The 17,713-nt window shown below is 29.0% G+C and overlaps 2 protein-coding genes across 2 annotated transcripts in view; both read right to left on the bottom strand.

The window, feature by feature from the left end:
- Positions 1-8,401, bottom strand: part of Slh (sec1 family domain containing Slh) — a 22,607-nt gene extending 14,206 nt beyond the window's left edge. The window contains exons 1-6 of the mRNA XM_014421526.3: positions 8,244-8,401; positions 7,737-7,896; positions 7,443-7,656; positions 7,283-7,370; positions 5,115-5,204; positions 1,257-1,398 (exon numbers count right to left, since the gene is read on the bottom strand). Coding sequence (XP_014277012.1) covers positions 1,257-1,398; positions 5,115-5,204; positions 7,283-7,370; positions 7,443-7,656; positions 7,737-7,896; positions 8,244-8,271 — 722 coding nt within the window. The 5' untranslated portion in view covers positions 8,272-8,401. The remainder of the gene's footprint in view (positions 1-1,256; positions 1,399-5,114; positions 5,205-7,282; positions 7,371-7,442; positions 7,657-7,736; positions 7,897-8,243) is intronic.
- A 5,351-nt stretch (positions 8,402-13,752) lies between these two features.
- The window catches only part of LOC106681144 (transmembrane and ubiquitin-like domain-containing protein 1), a 19,354-nt gene continuing 15,393 nt past the window's right edge, over positions 13,753-17,713 (bottom strand). Inside the window, exon 3 of the mRNA XM_014421325.3 lies at positions 13,753-14,354. Within this exon, the coding sequence (XP_014276811.1) occupies positions 14,293-14,354 (62 nt within the window). The 3' untranslated portion in view covers positions 13,753-14,292. The remainder of the gene's footprint in view (positions 14,355-17,713) is intronic.

Raw genomic sequence — 17,713 nt, 5'->3', positions numbered from 1 at the left:
TTCATAATTAATTAATTCAAGCCTAAAACCTTGTAATATTTCACATTTTATCTAACTTTTAATAGTTTCTACATAAAAAGATTTTTAAAAAATAATAATTAATGACTGAAGTCAACAAAGAAATTGTATTCACTTTTTAATTAATATTTTCATGATTTGAGCAAAACCATTGATAGCACTTAATATATTTAAAAATAGGATATTACAACAAAACAAAAAATATATATATAAAAGGAACATGGTCAGGGTGTAGTAAAAAAAAAAAAAAATCAAATAGTAATTTAACTATTTAATGTGAGCCAACATTTCGCCCCACTTTGAAAGGCTTCATCAGGGCTAAAAAGATTTTTTTTTTAAGGAAGTCTGGTAAGTCAATTTCAATAACAATTATTTGAGGTTAAAAAACTTCCAATTAGAATGTAATTTATTTTAAATTAACATATTGCTGCACAACGTTTCGGAACTATTGTACCATATTCATGTACTTTAATAACCTACAAACAATAATAATCCACTATAATAACAATCCTCATCCATGTGTATTTATAATTCATACAATTATATTTACCTCATAATCAGTCAAAAATTTGAATTTCACATAGGAAATCATGTCATATCTACAAAAACAAAGTAACAAAGAAAGAGAATAGATAACATGAAATAAAAGCAAACTAAGTTATGACTAAATATGATTTAAAATATGTGAAAAGTGATATAAAGTAAATTAAAGAAAACAAAATTAAGACTAACAATGAAAAATATAAATAAACAAGAATTAAAAAGAGATATTAGACAATTAATGGAAATGGAAATAATAAAAACAAAAAATTAGATAAAAAAGAAATATAAAAATAACAATAATAATAATAATAAACACTAAAATATGGGAAAATAAGGGAAATAAGAATAAAATATAGAAAAAAGGAAAATAATGAACAAAACAGGTCACCCACCTTTAAAGCTTATGAATGAGCTGTAGGTGGGAAACAAATAAGCGTAACGTTGACTAACATTAAATAGTTTAATTACTATTCGAGTTTGTTTACCGCACCCCCAAACTATCTTCCTTTTATATATTACACACGATCAATCAACGATCTTCCAAAAAATATATATATATTATATTGGAAAAGAGTAAGGATCATTTCAGCATTGTTTTTACACAAAAGAACTAGATATCCTCAATTTTGACCAATAGTGTACCTAACTCACACTGTATATATACCAAAAATTTAAATATAATTTATTTTAATTACCTAAAATTTCCAGCTTGAACAGTATCCATAAGTAATAAACTATTTCTAGTGTCCCTGAGGTTTTCTCTAAGTTTCTTATCTAATTTCTCGGCAACCATTTCAGCTGCATTTCCTCTAGGGCATCGAATGATTGGCACAGTTCCTTAAATGATATAAATATCATAAATTAAAATAAATGTGGCTACTTTTTAACTTAAGAAGCTTTTATGGATTCCATAAAATACAACTTGAATGTAGCTAATTCTTAAAAACTTGCATTTACTCCTAAATTCATGATACAGTAAAAGATCTAATATTTTATTAATTGAATAAAATACATTTAAAAAAACTTAATAACAACAATAAAACACACATCTCATCATATTAAGTTTTTAGCAATTTTATAATAAATTATCTTAGACAGTACATAAATCTGGCATGGACGTACAACGCAACTCTCACATAGTACCCCCCTACTTACATTCCCAATTTTTATGTAGATTAGTAGGCTTATATTGAAGTTAACACTAGTTAATTGTGATTTTCGAAAAGATAAAAATCTAAAGACCTGAAAGGGGAAAAAGTTCCAGCTTAGAATGCAACAGTTTAACAAAAGATAATAAAGCAGTCATGCGATCAGGAAACATTGTGTGGCCTCGGGTTTTCCTGTTCGAATCAGATGTGTCTATTTTTCCTTTTTTTTTTTTTAATTCTTTAATATTTTGTATTTATCCACTGTTAATAATTGATAACAATGAGAACTTTTTATTTTTTTCATGATAAAAAATTTTTTTAAGCATTTTAAAGGAAAATTAAAAAAAAAAATCATCATTTAAGATTACCTGGTTTCAGGAAGGTATATTGGAGTTTAGATCTCCTTATCTATAATTATGTTGGAATTAGAATTTATTAATTTTTACATAATTGACAACAATATGATATTGTTAATAATTTAAGACTAATAAGAAGAACAGGAAATGTGATAATAGAAGATATATGTAATCATATACCTGACGATGTATTGACAGCCCTGAAACGTCGTTATTGAAGTAATAAAAATAAAATAAAAAAATTTAAATAGGAAGAGGATTTTTCATTCACTATATCCTATTACTTCAATGAAACTCATCAAGTAGAACCTATAACTTCAAGAATTATTTAAACCATGTCAGATCATTTCAATAAGTATTAAGCCAAGCTGATATTTAAGATCATTTAGAAGTACATTGCTTAATCAAAATCATTAGAGCCATTTTTTCAAAAATAAAAAAAAAAATGTAAAAATAGATTCTATTAAGTGCCATTTCCGATAGGTCAAGTTTAAAATTTTAAATAAGTAATTTCAGTTTCATACGACTTTTCATTTTTGAACTAGGCTGTTCATACACAAGCACGCATGCACATAAAATTAAAAATTATCATTTTTATCTTAATTTTTAATTTCTAAAGTAAGGATTATTCTAAACTATCCTTGTATATAATACCATAATAATAAATATGGAAGTGGGTGCTTAGTTTTAAATTATATCTATTTAATGATAGTATATTTAGATGCTTAATTAATATTGTCCTCATATAGGATATTCATATTTTTAGTACCTGTTTTATAATTTACTATTTCTTTTATGTTTTTTCATCATGTGACTTGTTTACAGAATTCTTCAATTTATTATTATATTTTTCACTGTTTAATATTTTAGGGTTCCCAAAATCAAACTTATGGATATTTGTTATCCTATGTTGGGCCAATGCAGCTTAGTTTTTTTTATAATCTCAGGTGTGTTGCTTAATTTGAACTTTAATTTTTTTAACATTTCTCTTATGTATATTCTATAGCAATTAATTACCCAAAAGTTACAATTAATTCTGTATTGCTTTCCGCTTATATTTCATAAAAGAAACGTAATTTCCAAATTAATTATTACTTCCTCCTCCCTTACCCTTTGTCTTGTTATTTCTGACAAAAGAGAGGGTTGGGAGTTAATGAACAGGTTACCGCCTTATTCTACAATTATAATCATAGCGGAAGGGGGGGGATTAAGTTTTTATTCCATAAAATAAAATCTACCCTTCATGCCGGATTCAAACCACTGCAGCAGCAGTTACAAGGTTGCTAAGATAAACATCTTAACTCCCACAGCTACAGATAGCCCTTTTAATTTATTACCATTATTTATTTATACTACATGAGAATTTTGACATTAAATATTTGGAACTGAAAATAAATTTATATAAACTAAAAAAAAATATGAAATAAACAATAAAACCCCCCAAAAAAGAAATATATATAAAAATAAGAATAAGATCAAGCAAAAAGAGAAAATGATCACAGATGAAAACTTTACAAATGATAATGACATAGATAACACTCGCAATAATAAGGAAATATGAGGAGTAAAAAAATCATAATACATTCATGGATTCGTAGATGGTATAAAAAAAAAAAAAAAAAAAAAAAAAGGTTTAGAGCAAATTAACAGAATAATGTAAAAATAAGATTATATAATAACAGTAACTTGCATGAACACATAAATGAAAGATAAGATAAAAACAATAGTTAAGGAGAATGTAATGCATAAAATTGATTCAACAAAGGAGAAACATAAAAAATAAATAATTAAAAAACTAGATTCGAGCAACACATTGGAGATTGTAAAAAAATAAAACAGCTTTAGCACAACATGGCATAACAAAGAGCCATAAGTTCGACTTTTTAAATTTAAATAATATTAGATAATAAAAAATATATTTAAAATACAATAATTCAAAAAGTGATTTACATATCAAAAAAGATAAAGTGAATAATAAACTTTAAAAAGGAACAAAAATTTGAATATCCACCACATGGACATAATTAACTAAATATACAATAATGACATAGATATAATTTAAGAATAAACATCTACCACCATATATGTTTATTACAGATAGAGATAGCTCAAAATGATCATAAAATATAAAATTAAAATATCTTTAAGAAAATGATCAGTATTTTATCAATAAAAACAAATTGCAATGTACTCTTGGTAAACCAAACTAATTGCTTTGGGGGGAGGGGGAGATTCGGATTACTGAAAAGTTCGAATTACAGAAACTATTACGAAAAATGGTGTGAAAACAATTCAACAATATGAAATGTACCTAATTATTTTTATTATTTTTTTTTACATGTAAATTTGAGTTCGAAGTTTAAAAAAAATTAAATATTTTAAAAAATTGTTTTCTTTTACATACCAAATGATGATTTAATTAGTTAAAAATACAAGATTGTTCATTTATAAGTGAAAATAAGTATGAATAAAATAAAATAAAATAATCTTTGTTTGGATTTATGAAACGATCAAAAAAAATTTGTTCACTGACAATATTTGTATTATACAAATTTCTAATTTTACATTAATTAAATTAGTTCTATAGAATCAAATTATTTATACAAAAGATATTATGTATTTTTAATTCAAATAAAATATATTAAGAACACTTTCATAGGGATTAGATTACCCATTATCGAAATAGTATACAAATTTCCACTTTCGATTTTCATGGTGATTACAATAACTTGTCTATAGATCACGAAGTGAAAAATGTCTTTCACACATGTACACATTTATTTATAAACAAAAATGTTATTGCCTGCCGAGTTTTCTAAAAAAAGGTAACTTTTATTACACCAGTTCAGACTACTAGCGTTATGAGTGCCAAAGTTCAGGCTACTGAAATTACACTGTAGATACAAAAGTTAAACATTCAATATGCTTTATAGTATAGCCATATGAGAGAGATGTTGTTTAAAGACACTCTTAAATAAATAATATGTTGTAATGATAAATTTTACCAATCAATATGATGAAATACATAAATAAAGTAATAGATACATACCTAATGTTGCAAATACTGAGAATAAACTATCTACAACTGAGTCCATGATATTGTCCATTTCAGTATCTTTTATATCACCTCTATTAATGGCTGAAACAAATTTTCAATTATACAATACATACATCATAATAATATGTACATATATATTTTTTTTTCTCTCTAAATGGTAACCCCATAAAGAGATAGTTTATTTCCTTTATACATATCCCATGCCATGAAAGGCATACTACATATACTATATGTTTACAGTACAAAAGATTTAAGTATATATAATTTGTTACATTGTTTATAACATTTAAAAAAAAACACACACATAATTAATAAATAATAAAAAAGAAGAAGGAAAGAGTAAACAAAAAAACATCAACAAACACAAGAGATTTTAGTTACCCTTCTAAAATTAATCAGCTGGTCAAAGTCAATTTGTTTTATGAATTTTTGCAAGTCTGTCTTAAATTCAGTGAAAAGTATGTGTTCTGGTTCAGGCCAATTTCCTTGTTTCAGTATTACATCTTGTATTAGCTGAGCTCTTTGTTGGTCATATAGTTTACATTCATATATTTTTGAAATTGTGCACTTGTCCATCTTCGTCACATTTGTCAGTCGTCATAATATTAAATTGTTTCAAGTAATATTTTGTGTTACCATATTCTGTAAGGAATTGTGTCAATGTGTCATTTATTTGTTTGTGATTATGTAATGTTATTAGTGGAATGTATTTGTGAAGACTAGGTGATTTATTCGAAGCATTTCCCATTGTATTCCAGTTAGCAATGAGCTCATATGTATACAAGTATATATATACTAATACATGTGTATTAGACACAAATTATCTAAATGTTAAATTAGTATTATATTATATTATGATTTTAAGAACTATTACAAAACATCAAGAAGAAAAAGCAAGTCTCATCGACAGTTGCTTCAATGGATCGTATGAAGACACCTTGAAATACTAGTTAATTATTAAGTAAAATTATTTACTTGAGAGAAAAATTAACACCTGATTTAGAAAGAATATGGAAAATCACGTACTCAATAATATAGCAAAAATTTAATAAATGATAGCAGTGGACGATATCATATTTCTAAACCATAGAGATACAGTGTGATCTCAGTAATCTGAACTAATTGCTACAAGGGAGTGACAGATTACCGAAAAGTTCGGATTACAGAAAGTATTAGAAAACATAGAGCACAAAAATTCAACAATAAGAATAATTTTTTAAAGCAAATTTTATTGGAAATTTGACAGAAGTTTTTGAGTGCTGGCAGACATATTTACATCTTATAGGTCTAGAGATATATTTTCAAAAATCCAACATTTTATACGAACAACTAGAAATTAACATTTTGTGACTTTATTTAGTCAAATATCATAAAAACTACTACTTATACAAAGATAAAGGTTATAAACTATGTTATGGTAAATTTTACTAGCTTTAATTTAAGTGTTGACTAACATCTGTACGTCATATTTATGGTTTCTGAAATATAGTTTTTCATAAATCAAACTTATTGTCTGAACAACTATAAATCAATTTATTTTAGTAAATACCAAGAAAATTACAATTCGTATGAAGATAAGGATCATAAATTACTTTATAGTACATTAAATTAGCTTTAATTTGAGTGCTAATAGACATCTATACTTCACATAGTTCCTGAGATATAGATTTCTCAAAATAATACAGTAACTACTAATCTGTCAGTACATTTTTATGGAATTTTACTTTTTAAAAAGCTCTATCTCAAGAACCATTGGAAGTAAATAGCTCTATTAGGGCTAATATTTCAGCAAATTTACTCTACTATTAAAAAATGTCCTCTTAGGTTTTCTAGTATTGGTTGTAATTTTAAAGATATAGAGCTCCGAATGAAAAATAATTTTTTTTAACATTTTGAAACAGCCACCATTTTTATTTTCCCTCATCAATTTTGACTAGTAATTATACTTAGTTTTCATTATAGTAATTAAAAATTGGTGTGAGATGACTGCCTTTTTTCTCCTATTGGGCTCTTGTACAACAGTATCAAGAGAAGTTTATTGTCATATTATAAATGAAATTAAATTTCTATAGGAACACATAAACTATAGATTAAAAGCAAATATACTTTTTTTAAAATAATTAGACAAATATATAAAAAAAAAAATTATTAAAACTCACCATAATATGATATTTCATCGCTACTTTGATGTTTAAGTATAAACATATCTTCTTCTAGAGAAATGAAATTAAGATACTGGTCAAAAACCTACATAAATAAAAGTTGTAAATAATTCTCATCTAATTAAATACTGAAATAAATATCAACGAATCAACTGACCTTGTGAATATTCGAAACACAATTCGCTTGCAAAGCAGCAGAAGCGAGATCCTCTAGCCTTTGCCTCGAAAGAGGAGATATGAAATTCAAGTGATAAATATCGTAGACATTCCGCTGCAAATCTTGACTTATCCTCCCCAAGTTTTCATCAGTCGGCAAACAAAAATACACAGCAGGAACATCAGGAATGGGATCTCTATCAGAGTGTAGCTGTCTGCCGAAAAAACATTAAAAATACAAAACCAAAAAAACTAATTAAAGATAACTTTATAATAAACAATTCAAAACACATACACATGAAGAGTTACCCCTATTTCTCTCAGTTCTTTGACCGATATCAAAGGAGAAATTATATCTTGCCCACAACGATCATAAATCAATATTTTCCAAACTGGTTCAGTAGCGATGCCTTTAGATTCTGGTTGGTTTAAATTCAACATCTGCCTAAGAGCTCCTAATAAAAACAATAATATAATATTTTGCTAAAAATAATTAGTTTATTTTGAGGACATTTATAAATGTATAAATTTTTAATCTATAATATTCACATTGCTAATATATAACTAGAAATTAAATGCAATATGGGCTAGACAAGATAACATTGGTTGAATTAATTCAAATAAAATATGTTATGTGAGGAATAGCTTGAGATCTGAATAGGTCAATCATGAAATTCTCTAAATAAATAATAATTATTTAACATAGTGATATGGGGAATAGGGATTAATTAACACAGTGACAAGTCAAAATTATTTTTTAAAATTTATTTTATGGATAAGTAATTTTAAAATGAGAACGAACCTATCTGTTTATCCCTTAAAGACGTCATTTTAATATTAGATAGACGCCAATACAATTTCAATATTTAAGCAACTTCACGGCCTAATCAAGCAACAGTCAAATACTGTGATTACGAGTTTTTAACAGAACTGCCACAACGTATACCTTAGTTCACTAACGAGTAGTTCATTCGAAATAAATTATCGTCCCATCAAAAATGAGAATTTCAAATATGAAATGTATTAAGTTGAAATTATATAGTTTCATTTCCATTACAAGTTTTGTGATATTATGAAATAGTTTTCATATTATAATTCAACCTCGTTGCAAAACTAAACACAAATTTATTTTAAAACAAATTAAATTAGAAAATTGGAATATATATATATATAGTTGACCATAAAACTTAAATATATGAAGATGGTCAGGGTAGTGGTCAAAAAAGAACTAATAGTTTTAACTATTTAATGTCCGACGTTTCGCCCCACTTTACAGGACTTCATCAGGGCTAAAAAGATACAAAAAACAACTAAGGATATTACAACAATAAGGTAGGATAAATATATATTTATCCTCCCTTAATTTACCTATATATACCTATTATTATATTATATTTACCTATTATTACCTATGTATATATGTACCCTAATTATCTATATTTATCCTACCTTAATTTACCTTATTGTTGTAATGTTCTTAGTTGTTTTTTTGCGTCTTTTTACCCCTGATGAAGCCCTATTAAGTGGGGCGAAACGTTGGACATTAAATAGTTAAAAACTATTTGTTCTTTTTTGACCGCCACCCTGACCATCTTCATATGTTTATAGAAAATTGGAAGATCGTCGATTGACCGTGTGAAATAATAAAAGGAAAATGGTTCGGGTGCGGTCAAAGAAAAAACTCAAATAGCAATGAAACTATTTATTGTGAACCAAAGTTTCGCTTCACGATGCAGAGCTAAAAAAAGATACAAACACTAAAATTTAAGTGTTTGTATCTTTAGCCCTGGCACATAAGGTCTCACATTAAATAGTTTTACTGATATTTGAGTTTTTTCTTTGACCGCAGACGGACCTCCTGCCTTTTATTAAATTAGAAAAAGATCTTCGTTTCAATGAACTTGATTGAAACTGAAAACAATCAACAAAAGAAAAACTGCTGCAGAATTTAAAAGTAGTGTTTAGATCCCTATTTATCATACGATTTCATGATGTGTTCTTGACTAATCTTTCTTAAATATTTATATTTTAATATTATTTACGTATTGAAGTGTAGTAAGAAATGTCCAGCAGTTGTGCAGTAAGTTCACTCAAATGCATCAGTCGTTTGAAAGAGAATTAGTTTGTCTTTATGTACAATTCCATGCTCATCAAGACCATTCTCTCCTGAAGAGAAGAGGCTTGTCAAAGAAACTATAGCTGCAACCTATATCAGTAGGCTTATACTTATTCAAAATCGGCACAATTTCATCTTGAAATTGACGTTGAGGAATCGTCCCTAGATGCTTGACAATTTCAGGCAAGATGTCATTTGAACCACAGTTTTTGTCCATTGGCACTATGAAGTTCTATATAAGATTGAATTAAGTTCTTTTTCGTTTAAACGGAGAGTTAAATTTTCTCCCTGTTCTTCAGTTTAGCAAGATGAACTCTGAATAAAAAATATTTCTAAAGGTTTGTACTTAATAAGGTATATACTTAATAATTTGATACCATTACAAAATATCGACATAAGTGTTTACAAATATCACCACTTGATGAGATAGATAATCTTCACTTTCCAAGAGTTTGAGAGACGTAATATTTCATTACTATTAAAGCTAGAAATGTATGTTTCTATTGCAAGAAGAACTCTTTTGTTATTTATCTGTTTATTTTTATTGTGAATAAATTATCAACTAAGGTATTTTTTGGTCAATTTATTTTTCATTTGTACTTTTGTAATTATTTTTAAAGGGGCCTCTACATGTTGGCCGAGCCATGGCGAACTCAGACATACGCGAGCATGTGGATAGGTGGCTCGGCTTGGTTGGCCTAGGCTCGTTGCCGAGCCGTCGAGGTCGGTTTTTGGACACAGATCAAAGGGGTTCGTGAGAGCGCTCGTGTAGCATCTACACCATTGTTCTTTGTCTAGTTGCAACTGAGAGCTGTTAGGAGGTTAAAGGTGTTTGTTGGTACTTTTTTATAATAAGTTTTATATTTAATCTTATTTATTTATATTTAATTTCCTTTCATTTTCTTTTTTTGTAATAAAAATAATACAATCCAAGTGCAATGACTGAAAACACTTCAACGTCCTCCATGTTTGCCTCTCTGAATAACACTGACATGTGGATGGTCCGCACTTGGCTCGCCGAGCATTTGTACGAGCCAGCCATGGCGAGCGGCCAACATGTGGATCCACCTTAAGGGACCTAGTCCCAGAACGCAGTTCACTTTCTATTCTACATTCGAACTATGAGAGATATTCCCGGAAAATATTTATTCATATTGACTTATTAGACCTGGCACCAATTTAAGAGGTGAGATACTCTGCATCAGAAGGCATCGACAATACATGCTCAACAGGTAAGGTAAACTGGATAGGAGATGGATTGACAGGAATATTGGCTAGTTTTACGGGTATTTGCCATGAATTCTCGCAAGATAGAACTTTCACTCCGTATTCGTATTCGCTTACGGTCGTGATAGGAATTAGAAGTTCTACAGGTTTTCGCTGTAGGTCCCGACGAAAGTACCTAGAAAAGGAATCAAGGAAGGAGTAGAGATCCAGAGATGGCTGGGTGGAATAATAATCTAATATCATTTCCAAAAATTAGTCCTAGAATTCATTGACCTACTAATGTATATTATCTCTCACTGCCACATGAGGAGAAAAATCCCTGAAGGGGGATCACACTTTGGTTTGCCAAATTGCATTAATCACACTTCTGGGCTTAAAGAATGCTTATGCTACGTGTAAAGCGTTAGATTTTAATGGAACAGAAAATTCTATTGAAATCTTTATTGATTAAAATAATACATTCAAGAATACTACAGTATCTGACCTGGATTTTACATTTGTACAAGTAAAGTATTTACAAGAAACATTCGTCATATAAACGACTAGTTCACCTAACGGCTGTCAGAGTGGTGACCAATAGATTGAGTCTCTACAATATAAACAACGCTATATTGATAGGAATATCTATTTGCTCGTTTTCTTAATGGTTTCGAAAATTTTAGGATGAATAAGCTCTATGGATGGTATAAATTACAAGTTTCTGATTTGAATTATTTTTCAAATTTTTTTGGGATTTAAAATTATTGGAGGTGGGAGGGGAGATGGTATTTCTCACAATTGTTTCAAATGAATAGATCTCGCTTCTGTAATTTTATATGTTAGAATGACATTGGTAGAGGCACAAAGATTATTGTCAAATTTAAGACACTTGGATCCCTTTACATCGCCAATCCTAGTATCTACAATAACTTATAAAAATTGACATACATGCACTTGCGTAGAACAGGTCAAATTTTGAACAAAAATATTCTTTGGATTGATTATGGTTTTAGACCCTGTTATACGCTTATGATATCAGTAATCAGCCGCCATTCGAAGAAATATACTCCATTTGAAACGATGGGGTGTATCATTATTCCATTACCTAAGAATCATCTCAGGATTTTTTTTAAAATTTCTCTTACCTGCAATAGTAATTGTAACAGTAGTGGAAACACTTTATTATTTTATAATAATATAAAGTAAGCAGTAATATATAATACTGCTATAGTAGTCTGTAGCATCTGTGTAAAAGTGCTCTTCAATAAGAAGTTCGTTAGAAAGGCCACATGAATGAAAAGACTCTGGAGTATGGAGGACCCATCTTGCTACCTATCATGATCTGATGGTGAGAAAGTAATTATTAGGAGTAGCCCCTTTCTGGGTCATCACTTGCAGCCATTCCTCCACACTATTCTTCCGGGTTATCCTCTTCAATCCTCATCCTTAGATCCTCCAGTAAACTCGCAAACCTATCTCTCTTACCCATGAAGAAGTAGCTGTCTTCCAAGAAGTACCCCTTCCGCAAGTATTTGTACGGCTACATGAGACACTGTCCTGTACACCTTGGTGACCTGCTCCAGAGCCATCTGCTGAATCGATGCCTGTCGGCTCTTCTGCTGGTGCAAAACCATTTCCAACCTGGAGACACATACAACACGACTCCTTTAGTCATTATTCTTCTTCTATTGACGCAACAGATGCTTAGAGTAATCCTTGGCTCAATCTCCAAATTCCATCTTTTTCAATCCTGTGTATGAGCCACACTTATTTTCAGTTTCCGGAGATCTTCTAGGACATTATGTCTCCAATTATCCTATCGCGTTCCTCTAGACCTAACTTCATCAAGACAGCTCTCGTATACTCTTCTTGCCATCCTTTCCTCTTCTATCCTAAGCAAGTGACCCAGCCACCTCCACCTTTTTATCCTGACAAAAGAGGATATACTTTTGACCTTCATATGATTCTGCATTTTTTCTTCCTCGCCATGTACCATTTTACTGGACGTAAAAAGAAGACACCTTTTCGTATCTTTTTGTCTTTGTTGCTGGGTATCTGAGGTCTCAGAATACACCATTCGACCCAACTGAGTCCATTTAGTAACTATATAACCCAACCCCTCAAGAGGTCCAAGTGGTGCATCATGTTAAGCCTTCTTCCAATCTTTATACCAAGACAGGTGATAACCTCGCTTGGACATATACTTTGTCCTTGCACAGTTAAAAGTGAGCCTTTCCAGTTATGTCCTTCAAAAGAATAGTCTGAATTTTGGAAGTGGCCATGCTCTGCTTCTTCTTATTCATCTTTCAATCAGCCAGGAGCACTATTCAGCATTTGCTTTTAACATCGGTCTGCTGTTCGATTCACCACAAGAAACAGATTGTCCATGTAGGCTGTAGCAAGAAGCATCTATTGCACACTATCCAAGGTGAGAATCATGCCAAATAGGAGAACCATAACAAGCTTCTCCTTCCTCTCTTCTAGGATATGGACTCTTAATAAGCCATTTGCATTCTACCTTTAGTGGACCCATCTTGTCCCAGATGAGACTTGTAAGTTTAGTGGTAAATCTAAAAAAAAAAAATCAGTCCAGTTGTCTTAGAGAAAAGGCGAGAATAGCGAATGAAGGAGCTAAAATGTTTAGTGGATTATAAACTTTTATTTGGTAAATCGAAAATAATAAACCAAAATGGGCATGATCTAGAGTTTCATTGAAAAACAAAACATAGAGTGTACTAGTCCTTAAAAAGAGTAAAAAACAAACCTTGGACAATTGAAATCAGTCAACAATCTTTTGTGAAGATAGTGGAACAAATGGAAATGTAATTACAATTCCTTGCTTAAGATGTGATACCTTGTAAACCCCAAAATCAACCGTATGATTTTAATACTTAAAAAATCAATGCATACATTTTTTCTCACCAGGGGAATTATTTTGAGATGTTTCTAGTATGAAGCATTATTATTTTTAAATGGTATAAGTAACGGCTAAAACATAAGTAAAAAATTTACACTATATCATACATTTATAGTTAAAACAAAATATATAAAATTTATTTAACAGAATTGATTTACTGGCTCCAAACTTCTAAACTTGTCCGAGTTCAGTTCAGCACCAAATTTATTTATTTCTCTGCATCAGGTGTGGATTGACTCAGGAGTCAGAAGAATCTTCTGTAGTACTACACCTCTAACTTCTATAAAGTTGGTAGAGGATGAACCACATTCTAGGGCCTGGATGCTGACCACATCATCACAATTACTAAACTCTCATGGGTTCTAGTGATAAAAAATATTTCTAATTTCACAAAATTGTCTTAACTAAGCATTAATTAAGCACTTCCATTTTGACCTCAATTAAAAATTCATTTGATATTTTTTCCTCTTATGATGTATATATCAAACTTCCAAAATAATCACTTAGCTCACAAAATATAATTGTTCAAATCAACTATTTATTTTATTAAGATAAAATTATTGAAAGCATTAACTCAGATCTAAGTTATTCACAATATCACAATATAGACAATTAATCAATGAAAATGTCGTTATCAAGTTCGGAATAAAAACCACAGGGCGGTGCCAGAAAATCTAGAAAAAAATAAAAACAATGTAATTCCACATTTTTTTTCATAAATTAAATAATTAATTATAAATATAAAAAGTACTAATGAATTTAGAAGAATATGATGGGTAAAAAAACCGAAATATAAATTATAGAAAAGAAAATATAAATTACAGCAGACTAATTTTAGCATAACCATTTTTCTCCATTGAAATGAACTTTCTATAAAACTTAAAAAGTAAAAACTTTATTTATGCATTAATGTAATTAATTAGTTAATTAATTAAATTGGGTAGATTCAAGCATATGATAAATTGAGTAGGTAAAAATACACCAGAATTAAGTTTTTTTTGCATTGCAATATGAAAGCTATACTAATCTTTTCTAAAGGAGATTTCAAACCTCAAAAATACAAAAATTTTTATACTGATTTTTCCTATGAGCTAAATTTACTTATAGACCTTGAAAATTCATATATGAGAAGATCATTGAAGAACACAAACAAGTAAAAACTTAGTTTATTAATGTCAACATTTTGCCAGAATTTCAAGCCTTCATCAGGGCTAATAACAAAAAAAGGATAACAACCATAATGAATAAAAAGAATTCTTATTTCTAATTACAAAATAACTAACATCATAAATACATAAATAGTGTTGAAAGACATGTATAGTCTGTAATACTTAGTGTTGAAAGACATGTATAGTCTAAGTATTACATGTCTTTCAACACTATTTATATCTATGATGTCAGTTATTTCTGTTTCAAATATTAAGAAGATGGTCAGGGTTGCGATAAAAAAAGAACAATATAGTTCCCAACTATTTATTATCCGACGTTTCGTCCCACTTTGTAGGGCTTTATCAGGGCTGTTCAAGACGATAGGCTAAACAGAAGTTAATTATGTTCTAATAATTCATTTCATTCATTATAGTTATCTTGTTTTTTGTTCTTAGTCCAGATGAAGGCTTGAAATTCTAGCTGAAACGTTGGCGTTATTAAACAAGTTTTTACTTATCGCACCCCCAATCATCTTATTCTCATATATATAATCCATGGCCAACTATCTACTCATAATTAAAAATTGATAATATTCTATGGCAGAAAAATTCTATTGTTTTTATTCTATTAAAAAATTTCTCGATTCTCAGAGCCTTAATAATTAACAGGAGGTCTAGATTATTCTGTTCTAATAAACTGAGGCATTGGAAAAAACAATAAACATTTATATACTTGAACCTATTTTGACACAATTACACAGAAGACAACATAAAAATTTTTTTTTTCTAATTATCTGAGTAAGCGGAGTCGACTGCATACGAAAACTATAATATTCATAAGTAAAAAAAAAAAAATGAAAAAACTTATTTAATTTAAACTTATTTCCATTGATTATAGCATTAATTTGATGATTGTCCTTTTCTTTAAAAACTAAAAACACTTCTATGAGGAGAAGATGGTTGGGGGTGCGGTCAAAATAAAACACAAATAAGTTGATGTAACTTATTTAATCGTGACAATGTTTCGGCTAGAGTTTCTAGCCTTCATCTGGGCTAAAAACAGAACAAGAAAACAACCAATGAATATAGAGAATAAAAAAGCAAATATAAACAGAATGACATAAAGTAAATAATTTTACAGAATGGAATTAATAAAATAAAGTGATGAGAGAAGTGGAAAATAAAATGTATACATAGGTAATTGAATAAGTAGGTAAAATAACATAATTAAGGAAATAAAATAAAAATGAAGTAATATAATGCAAAGAAATATGAATATATTAGTTATTAATAATTTAAAAATAAAAATAAAAATGGTTCAACCATTCGTTTTGTACAGCCCTGATCAAGCCCTGCAAAGTGCAAGATAAGAACCTTAATTCAGGGAAATATAAAAATAAAATAATAATAAACAAACTTGGAAATATACATAACAATAAATTATGTTATGTATAAATTATTTTCTTTTTCTTTTTATGTTTCTCTAAATTAAGGTTGTTATCTTGTTGATTTTTTCAGCCCTAATGAAGGCCTGAAATTTAGGTTGAAACATCAGCGCAAATAAATAAGTTTTGTTTATTTGTGTATCTTTGCTGATCACACCCCCGACCCCCGGCCATCTTCTCTTAATATCAATGATTCAACTATCAAGACCTAAATTATTAGTTAAATTTAAAATTTAATAGAAAAGTTAAGCTAATAATAATAAAATCATATATCTTAAACAAGCATATTTTATTAATACATATATCTCAAAATTTAGCAAGGTATATACTTCTTAAGATGAGTAAGCATATAAAATACTGTTAATTATAGTTTAGTTGAAGATTATGAATTACCACCTTTCGCTTTTATAATTTCAATAGTTGGAGACATAAATTTCATATTTAATTTAAAATGCTGAAAATCATTAATTCAGTTTTTTACTCAAATCTGTTTTTACAAACCACAAAAAAAAATTCATGTTTTCATATCAATGATTTTCATCATTTCATTTCATCTTTTCTGTAAGAGTTTAAAAATATGTTTGGCAAAAAAAAGTTAAAATATTTAATAAATTTTTAATTATCGAGCAGCCTCCAAATTTACAAAGTAAAACTATGCTATTTATTGATAAATAAATAACTGATTACAACTGGATATTTCAAATAAAAGAAGTTAAGCCTTAATCTTTCTTTTTTTTTTATAGGAAACATTTCTGATAAAAAAAAAAATTAACACTCATGAAACAAGGATCTGCATTCTTATAAATTTCAGAACAATTTTCATTTCATGTACAGGAATGATTTTACTTTATATACATATAGTTGACCATAAAACTTTTTTTTTATTTATTTATTTGTATAACTGTATAAAAAATACAACATGCAAATTTGAAGTAAGATCATAATGATATGATACAGCATTTAGAGAAACTACCCAGTAGTAGAACTCTAAAATCATTTTACAATATAAGGTCACAAGGCCATCTTCTTAGTAGGCGCCTTGGAGGATTGCCAGGAATGGAAGTGGAAGTAAGGTTAGAAACTAGTGGGTTTGGGTGGTTAGGGAGTTTATAATAGAAGGAATGATATCGGGCACGGGCTAGATTGGTTACATAAGGAATATTTAGGTCTTTATGGATGGTAGTATTAGTAACAAAATAAGGAGCATTGAGGATTTTATGAAGGATCTTGGATTGTAAGGATTGGATACGAGAGGAATTTGAAGGTTTAGTGGAGCCCCAAAGCTTAACTCCGTATGTCCAGATGGGACTTATTATTGTCATGTAGATCAGTCTTTTATAACGAGTTGGAAGCTTAGACCATTTAAGTGCTGAAATAGTTGGAATCTGCGTGCAGTTTTCTCTCTTTTCAGTCTTGTGTGAGGATTCCAGGTTAGTCGTT

Source organism: Halyomorpha halys, unplaced genomic scaffold (genome assembly GCF_000696795.3).
Source record: "Halyomorpha halys isolate HHAL.00 unplaced genomic scaffold, Hhal_1.1 Scaffold19.1, whole genome shotgun sequence".
Taxonomy (NCBI): Eukaryota; Metazoa; Arthropoda; class Insecta; order Hemiptera; family Pentatomidae; genus Halyomorpha; species Halyomorpha halys.
The sequence above is the reverse complement of the archived record's forward strand: the minus strand, read 5'-3'. Positions and strand labels throughout refer to the sequence as shown.